This window comes from Hydra vulgaris, chromosome 12 (genome assembly GCF_038396675.1).
Source record: "Hydra vulgaris chromosome 12, alternate assembly HydraT2T_AEP".
In the NCBI taxonomy this organism is placed as follows: Eukaryota; Metazoa; Cnidaria; class Hydrozoa; order Anthoathecata; family Hydridae; genus Hydra; species Hydra vulgaris.
The window spans coordinates 57,719,848-57,742,878 of NC_088931.1; the positions used below are offsets into that span (position 1 = coordinate 57,719,848).

At 29.1% G+C, this 23,031-nt stretch overlaps 3 protein-coding genes across 6 annotated transcripts in view; all 3 read left to right on the forward strand.

Annotated features, from left to right (window-relative positions):
* LOC100199679 (DNA polymerase theta) overlaps positions 1–17,189 on the forward strand; it is a 53,127-nt gene extending 35,938 nt beyond the window's left edge. For 2 of the 4 annotated variants that reach the window (XM_065813843.1, XM_065813845.1), the window contains exons 8-11: positions 8,931–9,077; positions 9,766–11,812; positions 14,292–14,440; positions 14,590–17,189. In XM_065813843.1, the coding sequence (XP_065669915.1) occupies positions 8,931–9,077; positions 9,766–11,812; positions 14,292–14,440; positions 14,590–16,038 (3,792 nt within the window). In that variant the 3' untranslated portion in view covers positions 16,039–17,189. The remainder of the gene's footprint in view (positions 1–8,930; positions 9,078–9,765; positions 11,813–14,291; positions 14,441–14,589) is intronic. The other 2 variants (XM_065813844.1, XM_065813846.1) reach the window with 1 other exon arrangement.
* LOC136088229 (uncharacterized) lies at positions 16,203–17,388 on the forward strand. Its single transcript, XM_065811912.1, has 3 exons — positions 16,203–16,219; positions 16,310–16,562; positions 17,134–17,388. Exons 1-3 carry the CDS (start codon positions 16,203–16,205, stop codon positions 17,386–17,388), a joined length of 525 nt encoding a protein of 174 aa, XP_065667984.1.
* An 815-nt stretch (positions 17,389–18,203) lies between these two features.
* On the forward strand, positions 18,204–19,100 carry LOC136088230 (uncharacterized). The gene is made up of 3 exons (XM_065811913.1): positions 18,204–18,270; positions 18,365–18,490; positions 18,610–19,100. The coding sequence occupies exons 1-3, from the start codon at positions 18,204–18,206 to the stop codon at positions 19,098–19,100; spliced, it is 684 nt and encodes a 227-aa protein (XP_065667985.1).
* The last annotated feature ends 3,931 nt before the right edge of the window (positions 19,101–23,031 follow it).

Consider the following 23,031-nt stretch of genomic DNA (forward strand, 5'->3'; position numbering starts at 1 on the left):
AACGCTCAAAAACTATAATGAGTTTGGAACAGTCAAAGACAAAAGTCGCTCTGGTCGTCCCAAATAAATGTCAGAAAGGGACGAAAATAAAGTAATTATGCTCGCTAGACGCAACCCAAACATAAGCATAGCCGAAATTGCCTCAGACCTGAATACAGCGTTGAGTGCACATCAAGTAAGCCGATCAACAATTACAAGCTAATGAAGAAAAAACATCTCAATTCATACCTTGCAACAAAGAAGCCACTATTAAGTATCAAAGACCGTCTCAAGCGAAGAAAATGGTGCAAAGAGAGAGCTGCATGGACTGTAGATCAATGGAGAAAGCTAATTTTCTCGGACAAGTCAAATTTTGAACTTATTAATCGCAAGAAATATAATTCTCATTTTATCATGTCAAGAGTTCAAAGAGGAGGATGTTCAATTAGGATTTGGGGCTGCATTGCTGGATCTAGCAATGGACTGGCGCATCTTTACACTGATCGCCTTAATCAACATGGATATAGAGAGATGTTAGAAGATTATTTAAAGCCATCAATGGGCGTTTTCAAGGCAAACTCCACCTAGCAATTTCAACAAGATAACGCTCCTTGCCACACAGCATGTCAATAAAGCAATACATGGAAAAAAAATGGTTTAATCTAATGCCTTGGCCCGCTTGCTCACCTGATTTAAATCCTATTGAGAATCTTTGGAGTTGGATGGACTGCAAATTATGAAAAAGCAAGCCCACTAACTTGGTGCAGCTCAAAACGCAGATGCAAGAGTTGTGGAATACCGTGCCACAAGATTTAATCAGAAAACTTATAGATTCTATGTTGCGCAGAGTCTTAGCATTCCTTAAAAACAAAGGTGGTCACATAAGATATTAAACTTTTTTACCATCTTTGAAAAACTGAAAGTGCGCTAATACTTTTGCACACTTTTTTAATATTGTTTTTATCACTCTTGTTGTATTCTAATTAAGTTCAAGATAATAATAAAGAAATATCCTTTATATATTTGACAATTAGTATTTCTGCTTTATTTTATGAATAAGTTGAAAAAAAATTATCACTCAGCCTTTTATTGTTTTCGAATTGCACTCATTTGAAGTTCCCTTAGGTAAAAAAAATATGAGTGCGCTAATACTTTCTGGAAGCACTGTATATATATATATATATATATATATATATATATATATATATATATATATATATATATATATATATATATATATATATATATATACATATATATATATATATATATATATATATATATATATATATATATATATATATATATATATATATATATATATATACATATATATATATATGTATATATGTATATATATATATATATATGTATGTATATATATATATATAAATTAGTAGAAACACTAATCTAATTTTTGATTACTTCAACACTGTGTTTAAACACTAATCTAATTTTTGATTACTTCAACACAGTAGGTTCATCAGGAAGAATCTTCCTGATGAACCTACTGATGGTGAAACACAGTGTTGAAGTAATCAAAAATTAGATAAGTGTTTTTACTAATTTATTATTGCTCTGTTCTTTTAGAACATTGAGCACTCTATTTGTAGAATACACTAACATAATTTATAATTTATATATATATATATATATATTATTGTTATCAATTACTGTTTAATAATTTACTGTTTCCATTACTAACTCCCTTAAAAGTTATTATAAGTTCCTGAGAGAATTAATGAAATATAAAAATGAAAGTGTACAGTTTTTCATCCTGGCAGATGTAAGCTGAATCCGGCTACTGTTGTAGAAAGTCTCTTGCACAAAGATTTTATGTGTAAGTAGAAAAGTTATTTTAAACAGCCTTGCACTCTTTCTTTATCTAATAGGCTGGCGTAAATGTAAATCTGTTATGTTTCTTGCCTTGTAAACAGTGGACCTTAGTGACTCTACTTAGAGTTGTTTTTGGTTCTTGACTAATATCTTTGCAACTCTTTCTGTTACCTCCTAATAATAGTATAGCTCAGTTTAATGGTTTTGAGGCTGGCTATTAGTATCTTACTAATTCTTGATCTATGTAATAGCTCTCTGAAATTGTTTCTTACTGTTACCTTTTACTTGGGTTGATACTTTTCTCACTTTTCTCTGTGAAAGTCATTGGTCTTAAACAGTGCTCCTAATACCGATACTATTTTTCAATACCGGTATTTCGGTACCGGATAATTTTAATACCGGTATAATACCGGTATTTTTAAATTTTTTTTAAATTTATCATGATATGAATAAAATCTCAAGTTAATAGTAAAAATTTTATTGATTCAATAAGCTTATTTATTTTATATCAAAATAACTGACTTTTTCATTTTTTCCTTTTTTCTCCTTTATAAAATGAGCCTATAAGTAACATAGGACATTTAGAGTATCATCCTCAAGAGATAATCATAATTATGTGACAATGTTGCTACTTGATTAAAATACACTCTCCCATTCAACACTTGTTAGCTTCACAGTTTTCAAATATTCATAGAAATTTTGCAAATAAATGCTATGATTTCCTCTTTCTTTGAAAACTGCCATTTTGTTACATATAGAATCTCATTACATATAGTTTTTGATAAATTATTTAAAACATTCAATCTTCCCTTGTAATTACATTTCTTATTTTTTTAAGCTGCAAAATCAAGCTTTTCTTTCAATCGCAAGTTTACAGCATTGTCAAAAAAATCACTCTCAGAAGAAATGCTGGTGAAAGGGAGAAAATTATATGCTTTCTGATTGAGCCGATCATTCAGTTGAGAAATGGTATTTACAATGGCTGATTTACTAAGGTGCTCAAAAGATAGTGCTGGATCCAAATTCTCGTAAGGTTGAAGGCCCTTTTTTAGATATTGTAGTAAGCTGGAAAAAGATGTACATTGCTCATTGAATCATCGCACTAACATTGCTTTTAATTTTACACCTAAATTGGTTTCTCCAAGGTAATTGATCATAAAGATTAGTGTTGTATTGGCTGACAACAGTGTTGCGTCATTTCGGCACAATGTTTTACAGCAAATGGAATTTTTCAATTTTACAAAACGCTCAAGCATCGTGTGCAAGCTACTCCAGCAAGTTTTGGAGTCAAGTATTAGTCAAAGGCCTTTGCCAAATTTGTCTAATGCAAATTTTTGAAGTGTTTGATCATTTTTTGTTGGAGAACAGCAAAAAGATTTCACAACGCACTTTACTGGTTAACAGCTGTAAATCATCAGTCAGTTCAATAAAGTTATTTTTTTCACTCATTACAACTTAAAACTTGTCAGAAAAGTCTCCACCATCATTGGTTTTGATTGTGTCATTGTCAGTATTTCTATCCTCATCACTTTCATTCCTATTGTTGTAATTGTAGATTACTTTCAATTTTTTTATTTTTTTTGCAGAAGTTAATGGCTTTTGTGCCAACTGCACAACTGTGGATCACAATTACCTAAACATTGGTACCAATGAAAACGAAACTGTAATGTAAACACAGAAAATAAAACCACACAAAACTTTCGTCAACTCATACACCTGTACTGGACTCTTTAAATACTCTTTGGGATATTTTATGTTTTTCTGGATATTAAGGTGATTCCAGATTTTTAATTCAAAATGCATAAAGTTTTTTTAAGTAAACGTAACTATAGTTGCTGTTAATTCTATAACTTTACATGGCATACCATTGCCAAATTACACTATGAATAACTTTTTATAATCTATTATCTTGACGTTTTTATAAAATTAAAAATATTTTCAAGTTTTAATTTTCTTTTAGAAATTTTGACACTAACTAATGTTTTTGCATTAGTTAGCGCCAAACTCAAACATGTGTTCTACGATAGTCATAAGAAATAGATTTTTTATGTCTACATATTATGCATATATATTAATTCTATTTCTTATGACTATTCTACATTAAAGCGAGTGATGTCATAAATAATTTTTTAAATCAGTGATTTGTAAATAAAAGGAAGACAAAATTTTACTTTTAAATTAAACAAGTTTTATTTTTAACTAAATATTTTTTACAAAATTTTTAATTATAAAAAATCAATTAAACAACTATTTTCTTCATCCCAAACTATTAAGCGAGCATGATTTTAAACTCTCATTATAAGATGAATGAGCGTTGTTTATTGCGACTGGAAGTTTTGAATATTTCATTTACTTTTGTGTTTCATGTAAAGAGAGCAATCGCATTCACTATATCACAAGCCCTCTACATACATTTTTAATATTGGTATTGAGCCAAACCAATACCGGTATTTCGGTACTTGAAAAAGTCCAGTAATACCAGTATTCCGGTTTCAGTACTACCGGTATTGGAAGCAATGGTCTTAAATCTCTGTTAAAAATTGTACCTCATTTTCTAATCTCATGGATTCAGGGAGACAGAGAAGCTTTTATTTCTTTTTGTCACTTCAATATGAAGTCTATTTTTTTTTCTTGTGTACTTGCTATTTCTAATAGTAATTATCTCTCAATTATCTGAAAAACTCTTGTTCTCCAGAGAAATACTATTGAGTCTTCTGAGAAGACCTACTGAGTCCTCTGCTTTTGTCTTCTAGATTATCCTTCAATACTGACTTTTCATGGAAAACATAAATACATCATTTCAGTTCATTGCTAAGTTAGTGACTGCTAAGGTTGCTCTTTATTGGTTATTTTGTTTGACCTGCTCTAGCTGTATGTACACTTATTTCAATTTATACTTCACCACTTTTATGGCTTAATAATTCTATGAATTTATACATATATATTTTATGAGTATATACTTTGCTTTGGAACTTTATGAATATACACGCTGCTGCATCTATGGCTAAATAAATCAGCGGATATATGTACACTCTAATGTGTCTGTGGCTAATTAGATTATTCAATAAATGTTTAAGTGAGTTAGTAAAATCCAAACATTTTTGCAAACCATGATCTTATTGGTAGTTGATGATGTAATAGTTTACTAGCTGTTATTTATACTATAATTATAATAAAAACCAAAATACTACCAAAATACTTTTTCTTTTAAACTTTTCATTTACTTTTAAATGTTCTACTTTTTTTAAATTTTTTATTTTTTTTCAAATTTAAAGATTAAAATGAGTAAATTATTTTAAATTTTATATCTGGCTTCCTAGTTTTGGAAATAAAAACTTTCAGCGCTAAACTTAAAATTTAGTATTGTAAAAATTATTCTGCTGCAAGTGATACAGAAAATGTACATGCAACGACTGATGATAAGGCTAATAACCACAAATCACAAAGTGTAAATGTAACAACTGATGATAAGGCTAATAACCACAATTCACAAAATGCACATGCAACGGCTGATGACATGTGTACAAGTATTACATAATGTAAACAAGTGTAAACATAATGTAAAATGAGATTTTGGATATATTAACTACTCTAACGAGACAATAAAAAACCATCAAACCTATGTTTTTTCCATTATTACCAATGAAGGCACTAACATGAACAGTTATTTTTTGTCTTCAATCTGTAAATAGTAATTTGAACCCATTTAAAAATTTTATTGGATTTTGCCAGTTGAAAAATAAAAGACAAAGCGAGCAATACGATTGTACTTGTTATAAAAGGTATTCTTGTTATTTGCAAAACCCAGAGGGGATATTTTTCTTTTTTAGGAAGAGGTAAAGAAAACAGCAAGTTTAATCAAATCAATCAAAAAATCTTTCCAAGGAAACAAAAATAGTTATACTATTCTATTCTTCAATAATTCAATGATTACAAAGAACAAAAGGGATTGCTTGTTTGTTCATTGAACAATCAAGCAATGCAATAGACAATCGATTGGAACAACCAGTATTCAAGAAGTTCTTTAAAGGAATGTTTTTGAAAACTATTAATAAAGCTGATGCATCAAAAGAGTTAAAGATTACCATGATCTAAAGATTACCATGATGATAAAGATTATTAAAGATCTGATTACCATGGAGATTTCATTCTGAACCAAATAGAAAATGAGTTTCATCTTATACTGATTCTTTTTAAGAAATTTTTCCAAAATATTTTTGTGATATCGGTAAAGCTCATAAGCCTGAAAAAGACAATTCAATGAGATTAATTGTAATACTACATAATAGCACCTCCTAATATTTAGTCATCATGGTACAGCCCACTCTAAACCTAAATAAAACGTGTTTAGAAAATTCTCAGCAGTTTGTGGATACAGCGAGACTATTTATATTTAAATTAACTTTTAAAGAGATCAGGTTACTTTCAAGACTTTGTCTTTCTCATTGCTATTTTTTATATGAAAGTGATATTCATGAGCTCGAAAACTCCAGACCAATTAGGTTAGCTTATAAAGTGGTAGTTGCCAAGTGTTTTTTACAATATCATGAAAGTAATGCTTTTTCAATGGCAATTTTTCAATATATGTATATATATATATATATATATATATATATATATATATATATATATATATATATATATATATATATATATATATATATATATATATATATATATTTAACATCATTACTTCCAACAATATATATATATATATATATATATATATATATATATATATATATATATATATATATATATATATATATGTATATATATATATGTATATATATATATATGTATATATATATATATGTATATATATATATATATATATATATATATATATATATATATATATATATATGTATATATATATATATACATATATATGTATATACATATATATATATTTAAACAACTTTAAAAAGTATTCTACACAATAGAGTGCTCAATGTTCTTAAAAGAACAGAGCAATTTTATTAGTAGTAGAAAATCACTTAACAAAATTTTTTTCCATTTAACACTGTGTTTCATCAACAAAGATTCATCATTTCTGATGAATCTTTGTTGATGAAACACAGTGTTAAATGGAAAAAATTTTTGTTAAGTGATTTTCTACTACTAATACATATATATATATATATATATATATATATATATATATATATATATATATATATATATATATATATATATAGATATATATATATATATATATATATATATGTATATATTTAACATCATTACTTCCAACAAGGTTGCAAGCAATCACTATTAGAGTTGGAAGTTAATGGAAAAGAAAAGATGAAGTTTATAAAGCAAGATAACCATTAACAGACGACTTAAAAGATTAAACGAATGCAGAGTAACACAAGAATGAATTTATAGAAGATATAGATTGTTGCGTATTAGGGCCTGTTTTATAATTATCTGTTATTGCGTATATAGGTCAGCAATTGCTTACTCTTTTTGCTTATCCCTATAGCATACATGTTTTTCACAAAAAGAAGAAAAAGAAAGAATAATAAAAGAAAAGATTGCTACCCTATCTCAAACCCTTAGTCAATGGAGCGGCACTTCTTTGCGGCAGCAGGCTATAAGATATGCTATTTATGTTTTGCAAGCCCCATCTAAAATCCAAAAGAAAAAACACTTTTAAAACAATACATGGATAGTCAAATTTTGCTAATGAAAACAGTCAAAACCGTTTTGGCTTTTTCAATAATTCAAGTTTGGTATTTTATTTTTTTGTCAAATGCAGCATCAAAATTATCTACAGAATTCATTCACTTTAAATCTAGAAATACCTATAGCTGGCAAAGGTAATGCATTCGAGATTGTATTCTACAAGATAAAATGATTTATTTATGTAGATCTTGTACCTGAGTATGCCAAAACTGCATTTACTAATGTTGAAGCTAAGGTTTTAGCAATGCAAACACAACTTACAGAATTTTTAAACACTTGTAACATTGGTGTTGGTTAGCACCATTAGTAATTAGGAAGACAACTATAAAATAATGCTAGCGGTTTATTTGAAGAAGAACTAATAGAATTTCCCGGAAAAACACGACCTCCCAATTTCATTAAAGCCTCTTAAAAATTCTCTCTGTTTTTACAAATAATAAAGTAACTCAATCAAACTCTATTGAGACAAAGCATTCACATTTTAGAATATTTTTCTAAGATTATAAACGTTTTTAAATTGTACTATTGATGATATGGCAATTTAATATCCATTTTATTTATTGCATAATTAATGAAATTATAATTGTAAATTTTAATCCGAACACAACTTGTTTACTGGTAACAATTATCACAATATTTTTAATATTCCTATATTGATGGCAACAACTAAGTCGTTTGTACCTTCTCTACACTTTGTTTTGAGCCTTCTACTTCATGTTTTTTTTTTAGATTATCATTTAACTGTATATAGTATCAAGCTAGAATTTATTAGATATTATTTATAAGTAAATAATATATATATGTTATTTACTTAAAACCATATATTAAAATTAATAATTAGGTTTTCACTTTTTATTTTTTTAAAGAATTTATGTAATTTTTATAAAGATTATTTGGAACATTTTTTATTTTAAAAAAATGGAATGTTTCTATGCAAAGTTAATGAACTTCTACTATAGTTTTAACCTTGCAATTATAGATGCAATCTTGAGTGCAATTTTGTATGTTTTATGTTGCAACTATGAAAACCTAAAATAGCAACAAAAAGACATTTTGCGCCCTTATGGCAACTCAGGATTTATGATGGGCAAAAGCAGTTAGGTGTTTGTTCACTACTCTATCATCTTACCATCATTCTTCCTGTCTTATCTAATTTATTTTTTTACTTTTATTTTATTCTTTAATTTTACTTTTATATATTTTAGGGTTTACTAACTTTTAAAATATAAAATGTTACTTTTAAAATGTTACTATTTTAAAAGTTAGTAAATATTTTTAGATAATGGTCTGTTCACTCAGATTCTTTAATTTTTTGATACCCTAAAATGTTCTCAAATATTTTGATACCCTAAAATCAAATTTAAGCTTAAATATTTTTTATATTTTAAATGTATATTTGTAATTTGTTAAATTACTTTTTGAAGCAAGAGGAGAATTACTTTGCTACTCAGCTTGGTTCAGCAACACTTGCTTCTTCACTTTCTCCCGATGAAGCACTTCTTGTACTTGGTGAATTAAGAGAAGCTAGGAAGCGGTTTGTTCTTGAAAACGAGCTGCATATAATTTATCAGGTAAAGCAGCTTTTATATAAAAAAATAATTTTAATCTAAGTCCTGAAAAAATTGAAAGTCTGTTCCTCAAAACATTTTTTAGTCTAACTCTCAAAACATTGATAAGTCTATGCTTAAAAGCTCCAAAGCAACCTTAAGTACAAGCTCTAAAAAGTTGTTAGAATGCTTTGTTTAAAAAAAATGAATGTTTTTTGTTTTTTTAATTTTTATGTTTCTTTAATATTTATCCTTTGACAAATATTTTTTTTTAGACAACTTTGACTATGCTTACATGATTAGTTTTATGTTTGTATAAATTATGTTTACACGATTTATGTTTACGTAAATTAAAAAATAGCTAGATAAATATAAAGATCTAATTTTAAGTTTTCTTATGCTTTTTAAGTTTCAGGTTCTTCTTTAATCATAAGTTTCATGCATTTACTGGTTTATTTTACCAGATTATAGTTACGGTTTAAGCATTTGCACTCTGACAGTATTATTGACAATAATTTTTTGATGCACATAAAATTATTATATTGGTCCTAATGAGTTTGCTTATAAATAAGTTGTTCTTTAAACGTGCTTTAAACTAAATTTTTTATTTCAAAGCTTTTCTTAAGGTTTTGAAATTGATTTAATTTTTTTGGTTTTCGTTGTTTTTTTTTGAAAATACAGTGTACCCCACTATATATAATTTTTTTTCCAGGTCACACCAATATATTTACAAGACCAATGGCCAGAATTAGATTGGCAAATTTATTACAATATATGGGAAAAGTTACCAGCAGAATTTAAAGCTGTTGGAGAGTTAGTTGGGGTTCAAGAAAGATTTTTAGCAAGGGCTTTTCGAAATGGCGTCCAACAAAAAAATGAGAACCAGATACGTGTTCTTCGAATTCATAAAAGATTTTATGCTGCTCTAATACTACAGGACCTTGTAAATGAAGTTCCACTTTCACATGTTAGCAATCGTTACAAAATTAACCGTGGTTTGCTCCAGTCTTTGCAAAATTCGGCTTCAACATTTGCTGGGATGGTAACTGTTTTCTGTCAAAAGTTAGGCTGGTCCTGTTTAGAGTTATTACTTGAGCAATTTCAAAGTAGACTGTCGTTTGGTGTGAGCAGAGAACTTTGTAACTTGGTGCGTATTCCACTTTTAAGTGGTTTTATGGCGCGAACTTTTTATGAGAAAGGATACCAAACTGTTAGTACTTTAGTTAGTGCATCTGTAGAAGATATTGCACGGATTTTGCGAGATACTATTCCTTTTGAAAGTAAGAAAAGTTTAAACAAGTTAAGCTCTCAATCTAAAAGGAGAAAAAATGCAAGAAATATCTGTTTGGTGGGTCAAGAAGGTCTTACAGATCAGCATGCTGCCTGTTTAATTATTGCAGAAGCCAAGCGAATACTTGCTACCGATGCTGCCTTATTAGGGATTCCTATTGATAAAATACTAAATATTCAAAGTTCTTTTACAAAAAATGGAAAAAGGTCACCATACTCAAATAGCTCTCCAAAAATTACACCAAAAAGTTCAATAAAGCGTTCCAATAAAAAAAGAAACCATTCCTTTGAAGAATCTTTTGAAAAACGTAGTAAAAGAGTATTTTGTATAGAAAGCGCAGAAGTAACTGAAAACGTTGAACATGTTAAAGAATGTGTCCAAATTACAAGCAATCAAGAAATAAGACCCACCGAAATATTTAAACAGTGTCAACTAAACACAATGATAAAAAATACAGATCATACTCTGACTCCAATTTCAACACAAAATCTTATTATTAAAGTTGAAGAAAAAAACAGTCTATTAGATTATTCTCCATGTTTAATAAACACCCCAAAAGAAGAAGTTACAAATCTGGAAGGTGAAAAATTGCTAGGCAAACCTCTTATTGGTTCACCTGAAAATCTATTGATATCAGACGAAAATATTACTTGCAGCCCAATTGATTTTTCTTTGAGAATATCAAGCTCGGATAACACAACTGAAGATGTTATGTTAGTTCCTCCTTTACAATTGATTGACAAATTCGAAGAAGCATTAGTTTCTAGTTCTAGTACACCATTGTGCATTGAAAATAAAAACTCAAACAGAAATGAAAATTCTGACGAAGAATTTGCAATGGATTCATTATGTGGCTTGACATTTAATGAGGTGATTTCTGTTGATTTTCAAAAAAATAGAACCTTAGTGGAATCACAAGGAAAAGATTTTCTTATTATAGATGTTGGCTCTGACAAAGTCCTCTTTCAAACTTTTCTTCAGGAATGGAAATATCAAACAAGATTTAGTCTCTGTCTGGCTTGTGAAAATGTTACTGAGGATTCATGCAAAGGAATCAGAAAAGATAAAAAAACTAAATACACACAATTGGAACCAAAGTATCCACGCTGTTTTAACGTTAATCCAGAAAAAATAATAACTGGAGTCGCTGTTTGCTGGGGATCAAAAGATGCTTTTTTTTTAAACTTAGGTTCAAGCGATAATACCGAAAAAAAATTTCATTACGTAAAAGACCGAATTTCAGCGTTAAAACATCTTTTAAAAAGTAAAACTCAATGTCAGTTAATAGCATTTGATATAAAAGAACAATTGAAAATTTTGTATCAGCTGGTTGGATCATTGCTAAATCCAATTAATCTTTTAGATCCAAAAGTAGCACATTGGATGTTGTGCCCGAATGAGCGTGAAAAAAATCTCTATGCACTTGCAAATCAGTTTTTAAATAAAGAGTTTATTGGATTGATTGAAGGTGAGGATATTATTTCATTTCTATGTTTTTATATTTGGTATAAGGGGGCATCCATTAAGTGCGTACGCAGTAAAATCACCGATTTAGGACCCCCTCCCTGCCCTTAATGGTAAATGTTTTTTTTTTCGTACCGTTTTTTACCATTGTTTATATTTATTTATATTTAAATAAATATAAACAATTTTATGGGTTATAACATTTCTTAATACTTGGTCACTGTGTTATTGGTGCAGTGACAGAGCATCTATGCAATAAAATCTTTATTACATAAAATATGACCACATTCATGTTAGTAACTCAAATTGTTTTTGTGTTAAGTAAACTTTTCTGTTAGGAAAAACTAAATTTTAAAAATATGTTACTAGTCTACTCTAGTCACACGGTCTAGGAAAGGTAAATTTATTAAAAATTTTAAAAAAATAGCTCTGTTATTCTACTCTACCATTTCGTGAATTCTGTGATAAGAATATTCTTTTCAACCATCGCGTACCTTACTCTATTACCTCTAGTAGTGTGACCATGGTTTAAGTTAATATTGTTGTATAATTACTAATCAAACGTTTTCTAAATTGTTTATAAATGACTTTTCATAACTTATTTGATTTTTGTTTATAAATATATAGTTTTAAATATAAACAGTAAGTTGTTTTAAATATAAACAGTAAGTTTAATAATTAAACCCTGTGTTCATCAACATTTCCTTAAAGGATAACCAAGTATTTTTTGCTTAAGTAATATTTTCTATATAAAAAAATAGCTCAATTGAAGAGCATTTTTCTAAAAAGCGCTATATCACATTTTATTGTTTTGAGGAAGAAAAAAACTCATGCGGCAAAATGTTTTTTGAGTATCAATAATTTTGTAATAGTAAATTAAGATAATGAAAATTTTTTTTTATTCATACTAACATAGTTTCATACATAGTTCATAGTTACATACTTCATAGTTACATACTAACATAGTAACAACTACCTTTTTCAATAAAGAATTCGAATATTGAAAAAACTTAATTTTCAAAAAATTTTGAAGTCAATCAACATTGACTTCAAAGCTAACTTTAAACCTCATTTAAACATACTATAATTTTCAGCAAAATCTCCTAAAACTGGGCATTTTTTTGGATTTTCTTTAAGTATTTATAGTATTCACTTCGTTAATTGCAATATATGAATGTGTGGTAAAGTTATCAATGCTGAAGCATAAGAAATTTTTAAATTCATCTCGTGGCGATGAACAGTAGTGTTGTACAGTCAGTACTCAACCATTGCTTGAATAATACATCTTTTTCAAGGTTATAATCTATAAAATCTTGCACTAAACATATTTTTAATTCTTAAATACCAGAGCATTGGTCACATCAGCGCATCATAGACCCAGTATTTTCAAGAGAATAAACAGCTATAGTCTTAATATGCTTGGAACTTTTATTCCACCTTGTTGCATAAATGAGGAATTTTGCATGGTGCATGCATAGACATTGTGAAAACATGACGCACAAGTTGTAATGCATCACTTAGGTTTCAAAATGCAAAACTTGGACTAGCTGACCATGACAGTCGGATAGGCATCAATACAATGTGTAATTTATTGGATCGAGCAATATCAGCCTTTTTTGAATATCTTGGTTTTTCTTAATACTAACAAATTTTTATTTTCTTGCCATCACGAAAACTTATACTTTTTTTTTTAAAACTAATTTTACTTGTGTGAAAAAGAGTTTTCTAATTTTATTTCTTGGCTAAGATAAAATCTTCATATTTAACTTTTATTGATTTTTGAACAAGTTGAGTATCTTGTTCAAACAAATGTAAAGTTTGATATATTTTTATGTGTCAATAAATTCTTTGCTCATGTTTAACTTTTATTGAAGTTTGAACAAGATACTCAGACACTTTAAATATATTGTATAATATAAATTAATAATATAAAGATAATTTTGATATATTGTATAAATTTCTGTATAACTTTTATTGATATTTTGCTGTTGCTACTCCTTCTGTAAACTTAAATCTTCATCAATTTTTACTTACTTTTTGTAATATTTGCTGCTGAATTTCAAAACCAATTTTTTTTTTGTGCAATGCTTGTATATTATGGACTGCAAAGGAGGTAAAAATTAATCAAATGGGAACGTAAGGGCAACATGATTTAAATGATTTCATATAAAATGATTCCGTGGTTAGATATGATACACTAGTATTTTCAATGTAGTCCCTAGTCTAAAAGTCCTATCCTTTAAGGTTTTTTAACAAAAAAACTTTAACAATAAGTCTTCTTAATTGTTTTTAATATTATATAATATTATTTTAATGTATTCATTGTCTTTCTAAAGTTCTACAAACATTTATTTTTTCATCTGTTTATTTTATATTGTAAGTCCTTATTTTATATCATATATTTTTTCTTATTGCATAATCTATAGTTAAATTAAGCTCTTTTTTTTTTTCGTTTATATGTTTTTTTAAATTTAAATTTACAGGAACAGGATATTTTTTAGGTACAGGTGGGTTGGGACAAGATTTTGATTTACGTACGCGTGCATGTATTGAAGCAGTCACCGTTTACCATCTTATGGAGGAAATGGAACTTCGATTAAAGCGTGAAGATTTGATAAAATCTTTTGTTGATGTATTATTATTATTTCTTTGTTTATATATGTATATATATATATATATATATATATATATATATATATATACACACACACACGCTTTTTGATCATTTCCATATATTTTGTTTATATAATAGTATAAATATTCTTTTTCCTAATAAAACAGATAGAAATGCCAACTATTCGTACCTTGCTCGTGATTGAAATTAATGGTATAGGTTTCTCAGATATTGAATGTGAAAAGTTAAAAGAAATTTTAATGGGGAAACTTGATTCTATTCAACAAGAATGTTATAAACTTTCTGGATCAGTCTTTAATTTATCATCACCAGCTGATGTTGCTAGAGTTTTGTTTACTGAGCTAAATCTACCACCCGGTGGCGAATATAATCTAAATCATCATAGGCAAATGAGAAGCAAAGTTACTGGAAAAAAGTTAAAATCAATTTGCACTTCTAAAGAAGTTCTTGAAAAGTTGAGCAAATTTCATACTTTGCCTAAATTAATTTTAGAATGGCGCAAAATAAACAGTACTCTTACTAAATTTGTATATCCAGTGCAAAGAAGGAAGCGCTCTTCAGATGTCTTACAAATGCAAAGAATATTCACTGAAGCTATATATAGAACTTGTACCGGTAGAGTCACATTTTCTGAGCCTAATCTTCAAAATGTACCGAAAGAGTTTGATATAAAGCTTTCTAGCTTAGTCGTGAAAAGTCCTCCGCATCAAATTACAGGCAATAAAAAACACAAAAGACAACTTGTATCTTCAACTCGACCCTTATTAAGTCAGCAGAAAGACAAACATATTGGTTCTTCTACTACTGAAATGTTTACTGTCAGTATGCGTAGTACGTTTGTGCCTTTTCTTTCTGGTGTTATGGTAGCCGCTGATTATGAGCAATTAGAGTTAAGAATAATCGCTCATATGTCACAAGATCAAGTACTTATAAAAACTTTAAATGAATCGGGAGACGTGTTTAAAAGTATAGCAGCCGAAATAAACCATATAAATGTAGTCGATGTTACCAAAGTACAAAGACAGCACGCCAAGCAGATTTGCTATGGGATAATATACGGTATTGGAATAAAAGCACTAAGTCATCAGCTTGGTGTTGAAGAAAACGATGCTTCTGATTATATGGAAAAGTTTAAAAATCGTTTCAAAGGCGTTAAGCGCTTCATACAAAATACAATTGAAGAAGCCAGAGCAAATAGCTATGTTAAAACTTTGGGAGGAAGAAAGCGATACTTACCAGCAATCAATTCAAAGATTACCAATGACAAATCGCATGCGGAAAGACAAGCAGTAAATACAACAATCCAAGGATCTGCTGCTGACCTAGTAAAAATAGCAATGAATAACATTGATACAAAGTTAAACGAAATTTTTGGTAACAGCTGCTTTAATAAGCTAGCTGAAAAATCTCAGCCCAAAGGTGCATATCTTGTTTTACAAATCCACGACGAACTCTTGTATGAAGTGAACAAAGAAAATGTTGATATCGTAATAAATTTAATTCGTCGTGAAATGGAATCAGCAATTATTTTAAGTGTTAAAATGCCAGTGAAGGTAAAAATTGGTTCAAGTTGGGGAACTTTAAAAGATATCTAATTATAAATAGCTAAATTTTCTAAATTAAAATAATTTAAATTTTTTTTTTGAATGTTTAAACATTCTGTGAATGTAAAATGAAGTTTTACGATGTAAAGCGATTTGTTTACTGCTAAAATGTGAAAAAAAAGCGTAATTTAAAAAAAGTATGTTTTCTATTTGTGATGACAGTGACATTGAGGTTACTTTTTTTTCGACTGTTTTTAGTGAGGTTACTTTGTCCGACATTTTTTAAAATTTTCTTCTGCTGTACTTTTTTTAAAATTCTTAGAGCAAAAGAGCAGTCATACAGAGCAAAAGAGCAGTTATATATAGCAAAGAAGCAGTTATATATAGCAAAAGAGCAGTTATATAGAGCAAAGGAGCAGTTATATAGAGCAAAAGAACAGTTGTATAGAGCAAAGAGCAGTTATATAGAGCAAAGGAGCAGTTATATAGAGCAAAGGAGCAGTTATATAGAGCAAAAGTGTAGTTATATAGAGCAAAAGATAAGTTATATAGAGCAAAGGAGCAGTTACAAAGAGGTAAAGAGTAGTTATATAGAGCAAAAGAAGAGTCATTGTTTACCATAATAAAAATTTTTTTAAAAAGTCATCACTTCAGAATTAGCAAACTACTTTGAAAGAGTACTGAACACTCCAAAAAATAAACCATCATAATGTAATTCGGAGAATTCCACCCTGTTTGGCAAGTATGACTATATAGTAACAGTTGAAAGATATAATATGAAAGGCTGTACCTAAAATCAAACAAACCTTCAGATTCTTTTTTGGGGGGCCCGGATTTAGTGGATAACTTAGGAAAGAAAAAAATTATAATCAATAACTCAACATATCTCATAACTTTTTATTATTTCGGGCCCCTTAGTGACAGTTTTTTTTTCGGGCAATTTAAATACGATTTTGTTTTGGCCCCTTTAAAATCGATTTTGTTTCGGCACTAAAATCTAAAAAAATTTGAAATCATTTTTTTCAGAAAAATAATTATTTTATGATTTTTTTAAAATTTTATTCGGTAAGTTTTGAGGTTAACTTTGATGCCATTAAATTTATATATCTATATTTCAACGAAATAATCAATTAATTTAAAATTTAGAGGATAAATTATCAGCATAAATCCGGAACTCAAAAACGGAAACAAGCAAAATTAAAGCAACAAGAATTAGAAAAAGGAAAAAGAACTTTGAAAAGCCTTGGCTTCGTTACTCTTCAACATCAACTTGATTCTTCCGTGGAAAATCCATCTAAAACAAGACGATTGAATGGTCTAACCGGTCAAACGTCAGATGAATTTGTAGATCTAGAGAAGAATGAACAAGATAAACCAATTGAAGAAAATTCAAATTCTTAGATTTGCCCGAAATCGAAGAGACTGGAAACAATCGTAATTATGAAATTGAAAATTTCACTACAACGGATGCTGAAGATTCTTTGTTGTATTTTGACACCGGTTATTTTAAAAAGAGTGATTCAAAGCTTCTGTAAAAAACCATTTTGAAAGGTCCCGAAAGTTCCTTTCTGAATCTGAACTTCCTGAGGACAAAACTGGTTTAAAGTTTCCGAGCTACGTTTTAAATTACAAATTAAACAATAATGAGTTGGTTAATCGAGATCGGCTGGTGTGGAGCAAAATTATGCAATCCTTGTTTTGTTATCCTTGCCGAATTTTTTGTGATCTACCGGACAATCAACGCTCAACAATGGCAAAAGAACAAGGGTGTACTATTGACAAAGTATATCATCAATTGTATCGAAGAATTCTAGAACGTTAAAAATCTGCCATTCATAAAAGTTGTTACTTGACGTGGAAAAATCGAAATCTATCTTTATTGAAACTAAGTAACAATCCTATTGTTAACTCTATTACCAAGTTCAAGAAGAATCACAAATCTGAAAAAATCTTTTGAAACGTTATCTAGACGTAATTTTGTTCCTAACTCAAAGAGGTTTGGCTTTTCGAGGAGAAAGCCACTTAATTGGTGATACTAATAATGGAAATTTTTTAGGAATAGTAGAGCTGATCAGTAACTAATTCTCAGCTCAAAAATCATCTAGAAAAAGTGAAAGAGTCTCAAAGTGACAAAACGAAATTGCAAGTGAACTATTTGTCTCCTCGAATTTCTTGCCCTTTGTGGAACATTTGTGGTTAAAAACATTTGAGAAGAGATGTCTAAGGCTAAATACTACGCCTTAATGGTCGATGCAACACCTGATGTATCCCATTTGGAAAAATGTACATTCATTATTCATTTCGTAGGGCTCAACAAAAAAATCTTTTTCATATATATGAGAGACTCCTAAATTTTGTTGATTCAATTTAAAAACAGGGGAAGCAATTGCAGTTATGATTTTAAACACCCTAATAGAACATCAAATTGATTTGAATGACTGTAGAGGCCAAAGATTTGATGGTGGATCAAACATGAGTGGTATACGCAAAAGAGTGCGAGCTTGTATCTTAGAAAAAATCCCATAGCAATTTTTTGTGGATGTCATGAGCTAAATCTATGTGGAGTTCATGCTGCAGAATCGTGTATAAAGACTATTACATTCTTTGGCATAATTCAAAAAGTTTTCAATATATTTAGTTCTAGTCCTCAACGATGGGAAATTTTGAAATCTAACACTGGAATGTCAATTCATTTAATGTCAAGGACACGATGGTCAGCAAGAACTGAATGTGTAAAACCAATTGCGCTGGAAACGCCGGAAGTCATCATATCAATTGAATTTATGCTAATAAATTTTGCAAATTTATCCGCAGAAACTCGTGCAGAACTTGAAGGAATCAAAAACTACCTGAAATCTTTCGAGGCTACGATAGTATCTATTATTTGGCTCAAAATTTTGACAAAGTTAAATAATGTCAATTTGATTTTGAAAAATTGTGAAATCACAGTCTCGACTGAATTGCTAAACTTTAAAAGTCTTTTGAAAGATTTAGAAAAGATCGGAGATTCATGGGATTTGATTTTAAATGAAGTAAAGACTGCAGCTGAAAATTGTGGTTTAGTTTCTACCTTCAAGGAAAGTCACAATCGGAAACACAATATAAAAAAATAAGAAATATTTTAAAAACTTTAACGATGAAACTTCGACTGAAACTCCTGAACAGAAATTTAGAAAAAATGTATTTGATGTGATTATCGGTAGCGTTATTCGAGAAATCTTAACTAGATTTGAAGCAATTCAAAAAAATTGTGATACTTTTGACGTCTTGTGGACATTCAACGAACTCGAAGAAATGGATGTTGTCAGAAAGCTAAAATCTAACGAGAAAAATATGAGAAGGATATCAATAACAATCTAGTTGATGAAATTTTGCATTTGAAGTCCATATACACGGCTAATTTTATTGCTATAAATTTAACGCCATTGAATTTACTAAACCAAATTCGAAAATTAGAAATCAACAAGTTGTTTCCAAATTTAACTATGTTACGCATATTCTGTTGCCTTCCAGTTACCGTTGCTGTGGCAGAAAGATCATTTAGTTGCCTCTCACGAAATAAAAATCAAAATAGATCCACAATGGGACAAAATTGTTTGAATGATTTAGCAAGACTCTGTATTGAATGTGAATTGGCTAAAGAACTTAATTTTGACACCGCCATTGAAAAATTCGCAAACAAAAAAGCTCGAAAAATTATTTTAAATTAAAATCTATTTATTTTATATTTATATATGAATAAATTTAAAAATGAATGAAGTAAAAATTATAATATAGTTAGTTTTAGGTGAGGGGCCCGGAGCGACTTCTTTCACCGGGCCCGCTCAAGCTGGCTACGGCCCTGCAAATCCACCCCATACAATTCAGACTGAATACTAACTGTTCAACTGATTTTTTTTAGTGCTGTTACAACTTTTAAACAATTCAACTGTCGACTAATGTATTTTCTAAAGTCGACTAAAATCGGCTAATACATTTTTGAAATCGGCTAAAAGTCGATTCAGTCGAAATATGGCAATAATTTTTTTTTTAATAAATTGTAATAAAAATAATAAAATGAATTATATTTGCTTTCTATTTTTTAACATCATATCTTTTTTAACATCGTTCTATTTTTTAACATCATATCTTTCTTAACATCGTTCTATTTTTTAACATCATATCTTTTTTAACATCGTTCTATTTTTTAACATCATATCTTTTTTAACATCGTTCTATTTTTTAACATCATATCTTTTTTAACATCGTTCTATTTTTTAACATCATATCAATATCATACCTTTGTTAAATGTGGCGCGTTAAATAGGGCTTGGTGACATGCGACACGATAGCATTTTAGATGTTCTATGACAAATAAAATGTTTTAATATCACACCATACTTAAATGAAAGAAATAAGAAAAATTATATTTTATTAATTTAAAACCCATCATCAAATATAAATAATAAATTTTAAATTGGTGTTTTTAGTCTAGGCTTTAACAGTTTAATAGTTTCAATATGTTAATATACCATGGCCGTCTGTACTAACAGGCCTCGTAAACACGTTAATCGGGGCCCGGGGCTAATCTGATACTCTTAAGCTTATCTTGTAAGTTCTAGCAACATCTTGGTTAATTTTTAAATTAAGTAAAACATTATCTCGTTTGAATCTAAAATCTATCTAGAATGTTGCGTGACTAACTGTAATGATAATTACAATAAGCAAAATAAAGAAAACGTTTTTCGGCTTCCTTCTGAAAAAGAATAATATAATCATTGGATGAATACCATTCCACGAGATAATGTACCTGACAGCCGAGATACAGTTGTTTGCGAAAGACACTTCCCACCTGGATATCCAACAATTACCAAATTTGGCCATAAAAGGCCTCGCGATCCTCCATTAGTTTTCACATGTGTCAAGCCTAGTTTGATACCTACTTTTCCACCACCATTAAGAACAACTTTTAAAGCATCTTCATCTGTCCGGAACATTATAGCCGATGAACTTGATATGTTTTTAGCTGCTGATAAGATTTCATGTTTTAAATCATTACACTAGAAGCTACAAAATAAAGAAATTGATTTTGGTGTAGTTGATGTAACTTGGTATTTTGCTGGTGAACATTTGCTAATCATTCAGTCAACAGACTTTAAAGAAAACTCTTTGATTGTCAGATTTATGCTTAAGATTAAGAATGATCTTACTTTTGAGGATACTTTTGTGGAGTTAAGTATAAAATTGCATCTCTATCTCGAAATAGGATTTTCATAATTGATTCTTGCTCGAAATTACAAGAAGTTATTAATTTTTTGAATAACTTAACAAAAGGCAGAAAAATTATGAATCTTTTGCAACTCATCTGTGACATGAGCTCTACTACAATTGGGAAGAAAAAATACAGCACAGAAACTATTGTTGGAGCATTTGATTTTACGATTTCAAGATCATTAAATGAAAGATTAAGGGAAGATTTTGAACTTCCAAGTATTTCCCTCTTAACAAAGCTAACTTTAAAACTGAATTCTGCAATAGAAGATATAGAATTTTTAAACTCAGTTTTTTCAAAGCTTGACAATGAAATGCAAAAAAAGTGTATACTTTTAATTGATGAAGTCTATGTTAAATCATCGCTTAATATTCATGCTGGCTCAGTCTTTGGTAAAGCAGTAAATAAACCAGACTTTTTAGCAACATCTGTTTTAAGTTTTATGTTAGTGTCACTTTATACGGGACCGCAATATCTGTGCAGAATTTTACCAGTTTGCCAGCTTGATTATGAATTTCTTTTCGAAATAACTCAATTTGTCTTAGAAGAAATAAAGAGCGCTGGAGGGGTACCTGTAGCCCTAATATGCGACAATAATCGAGTAAACTAAGCACTATTTAAAAATTGATTGTGTTGATCCATGGTTGACTAAAGACAGTATGTTCTTGTTATATGAATTTGTGCATTTACTTAAATCTGTTCGATGGAAAAACGAAATATGCATTCTGGTCTAGTATCTTTAGTATCAGGGAAACAGACAATTTCAGTTGACCAGAAATACAGGTGCAGCTTTAGCTCATACGTGTCGTGTTTTAGTAGCCATTACTAAATTTTTGTTACAACATTTTTTTAAGTATTTAGTACTGGGAAAATTTACAACTGACCCACTAGAAAAAATGTTTGGAAAACTTCGACTAGGATCTGGAGGCGCATATTTTATTAATGTGCAAAATGTCATAGAAAAAGTTAAAATTCAAAGAGCAAAATTAAGTCTCCATATTGGTATAGATTTGATTATTTATCTGGAGAAAGTAGACATAACTGCCAAAAATGTGGATACTTTCTTAGCAGTAATGCTATTGATAATATTTGACAATTTGCCTGAGTTAGAAATTTGAGAGTTTGCAAATAGATAAAAAAGCAGGATTAGTATATATTGCTGGATATATTGTGCGAAACGAAGTGGAAGAGCAAGAAGAAGCTAAATTTTACTAAGGAGAATTTGGTGATTATACTGCAGAAATAAATCGTGGATGTTTGAAGATACCGAGTGACAATGTTTGTCAGTGGACTATTTCCTCTTGTATATTATTTCATGAAATTGTTAGCAAAGTCTGCCGAAAGTCACTCTGCAATGTACTAATGTTGATATCGGAGTCTTTTAACTTTACTATGGAAAGAAAACATCCTATTTCACTTTCAAACATTTTTTAAAAACTATGTTAATTTATATGCACCAAGGTCGTCTAAAGAGCCACAACAAAAGACTTTGAAACTTTCAAAGTAAACCTATCGATTTTTTAACAACTTTTATGTTACATACATGTTTTGTGTATTTTCTACTTATTATGTGATTTTGGTAAAAAATGTAACTTTAATTTATAGCTTGGGAGTTTTTTTAAAAATTGTTACTTACACTTTGACTAAAAATATTCAATTTATGTTTTTGCACTTTAAAATATACTTAGGTTTTTTTTTTGTGTGTAGCAACCTTGATATATTGCCTATATTTTCTATGTATATGTTCAATCAATGATTATGTGATTTTGTATGATTTTTAGCACCTTATGAAT

Coding starts and splice junctions, on each gene's coding strand:
- LOC136088229 (XM_065811912.1), top strand. Junction 16,563..17,133: donor AAAGGAGCAGTTACAAAGAG/GTAAAGAGTAGT, acceptor TTTAAAATTTAG/AGGATAAATTATCAGCATAA.
- LOC136088230 (XM_065811913.1), top strand. CDS start 18,204: ATGTCTAAGGCTAAATACTACGCCTTAATGGTCGATGCAACACCTGAT. Junction 18,271..18,364: donor TGTATCCCATTTGGAAAAAT/GTACATTCATTA, acceptor ATTTAAAAACAG/GGGAAGCAATTGCAGTTATG. Junction 18,491..18,609: donor ACGCAAAAGAGTGCGAGCTT/GTATCTTAGAAA, acceptor TAATTCAAAAAG/TTTTCAATATATTTAGTTCT.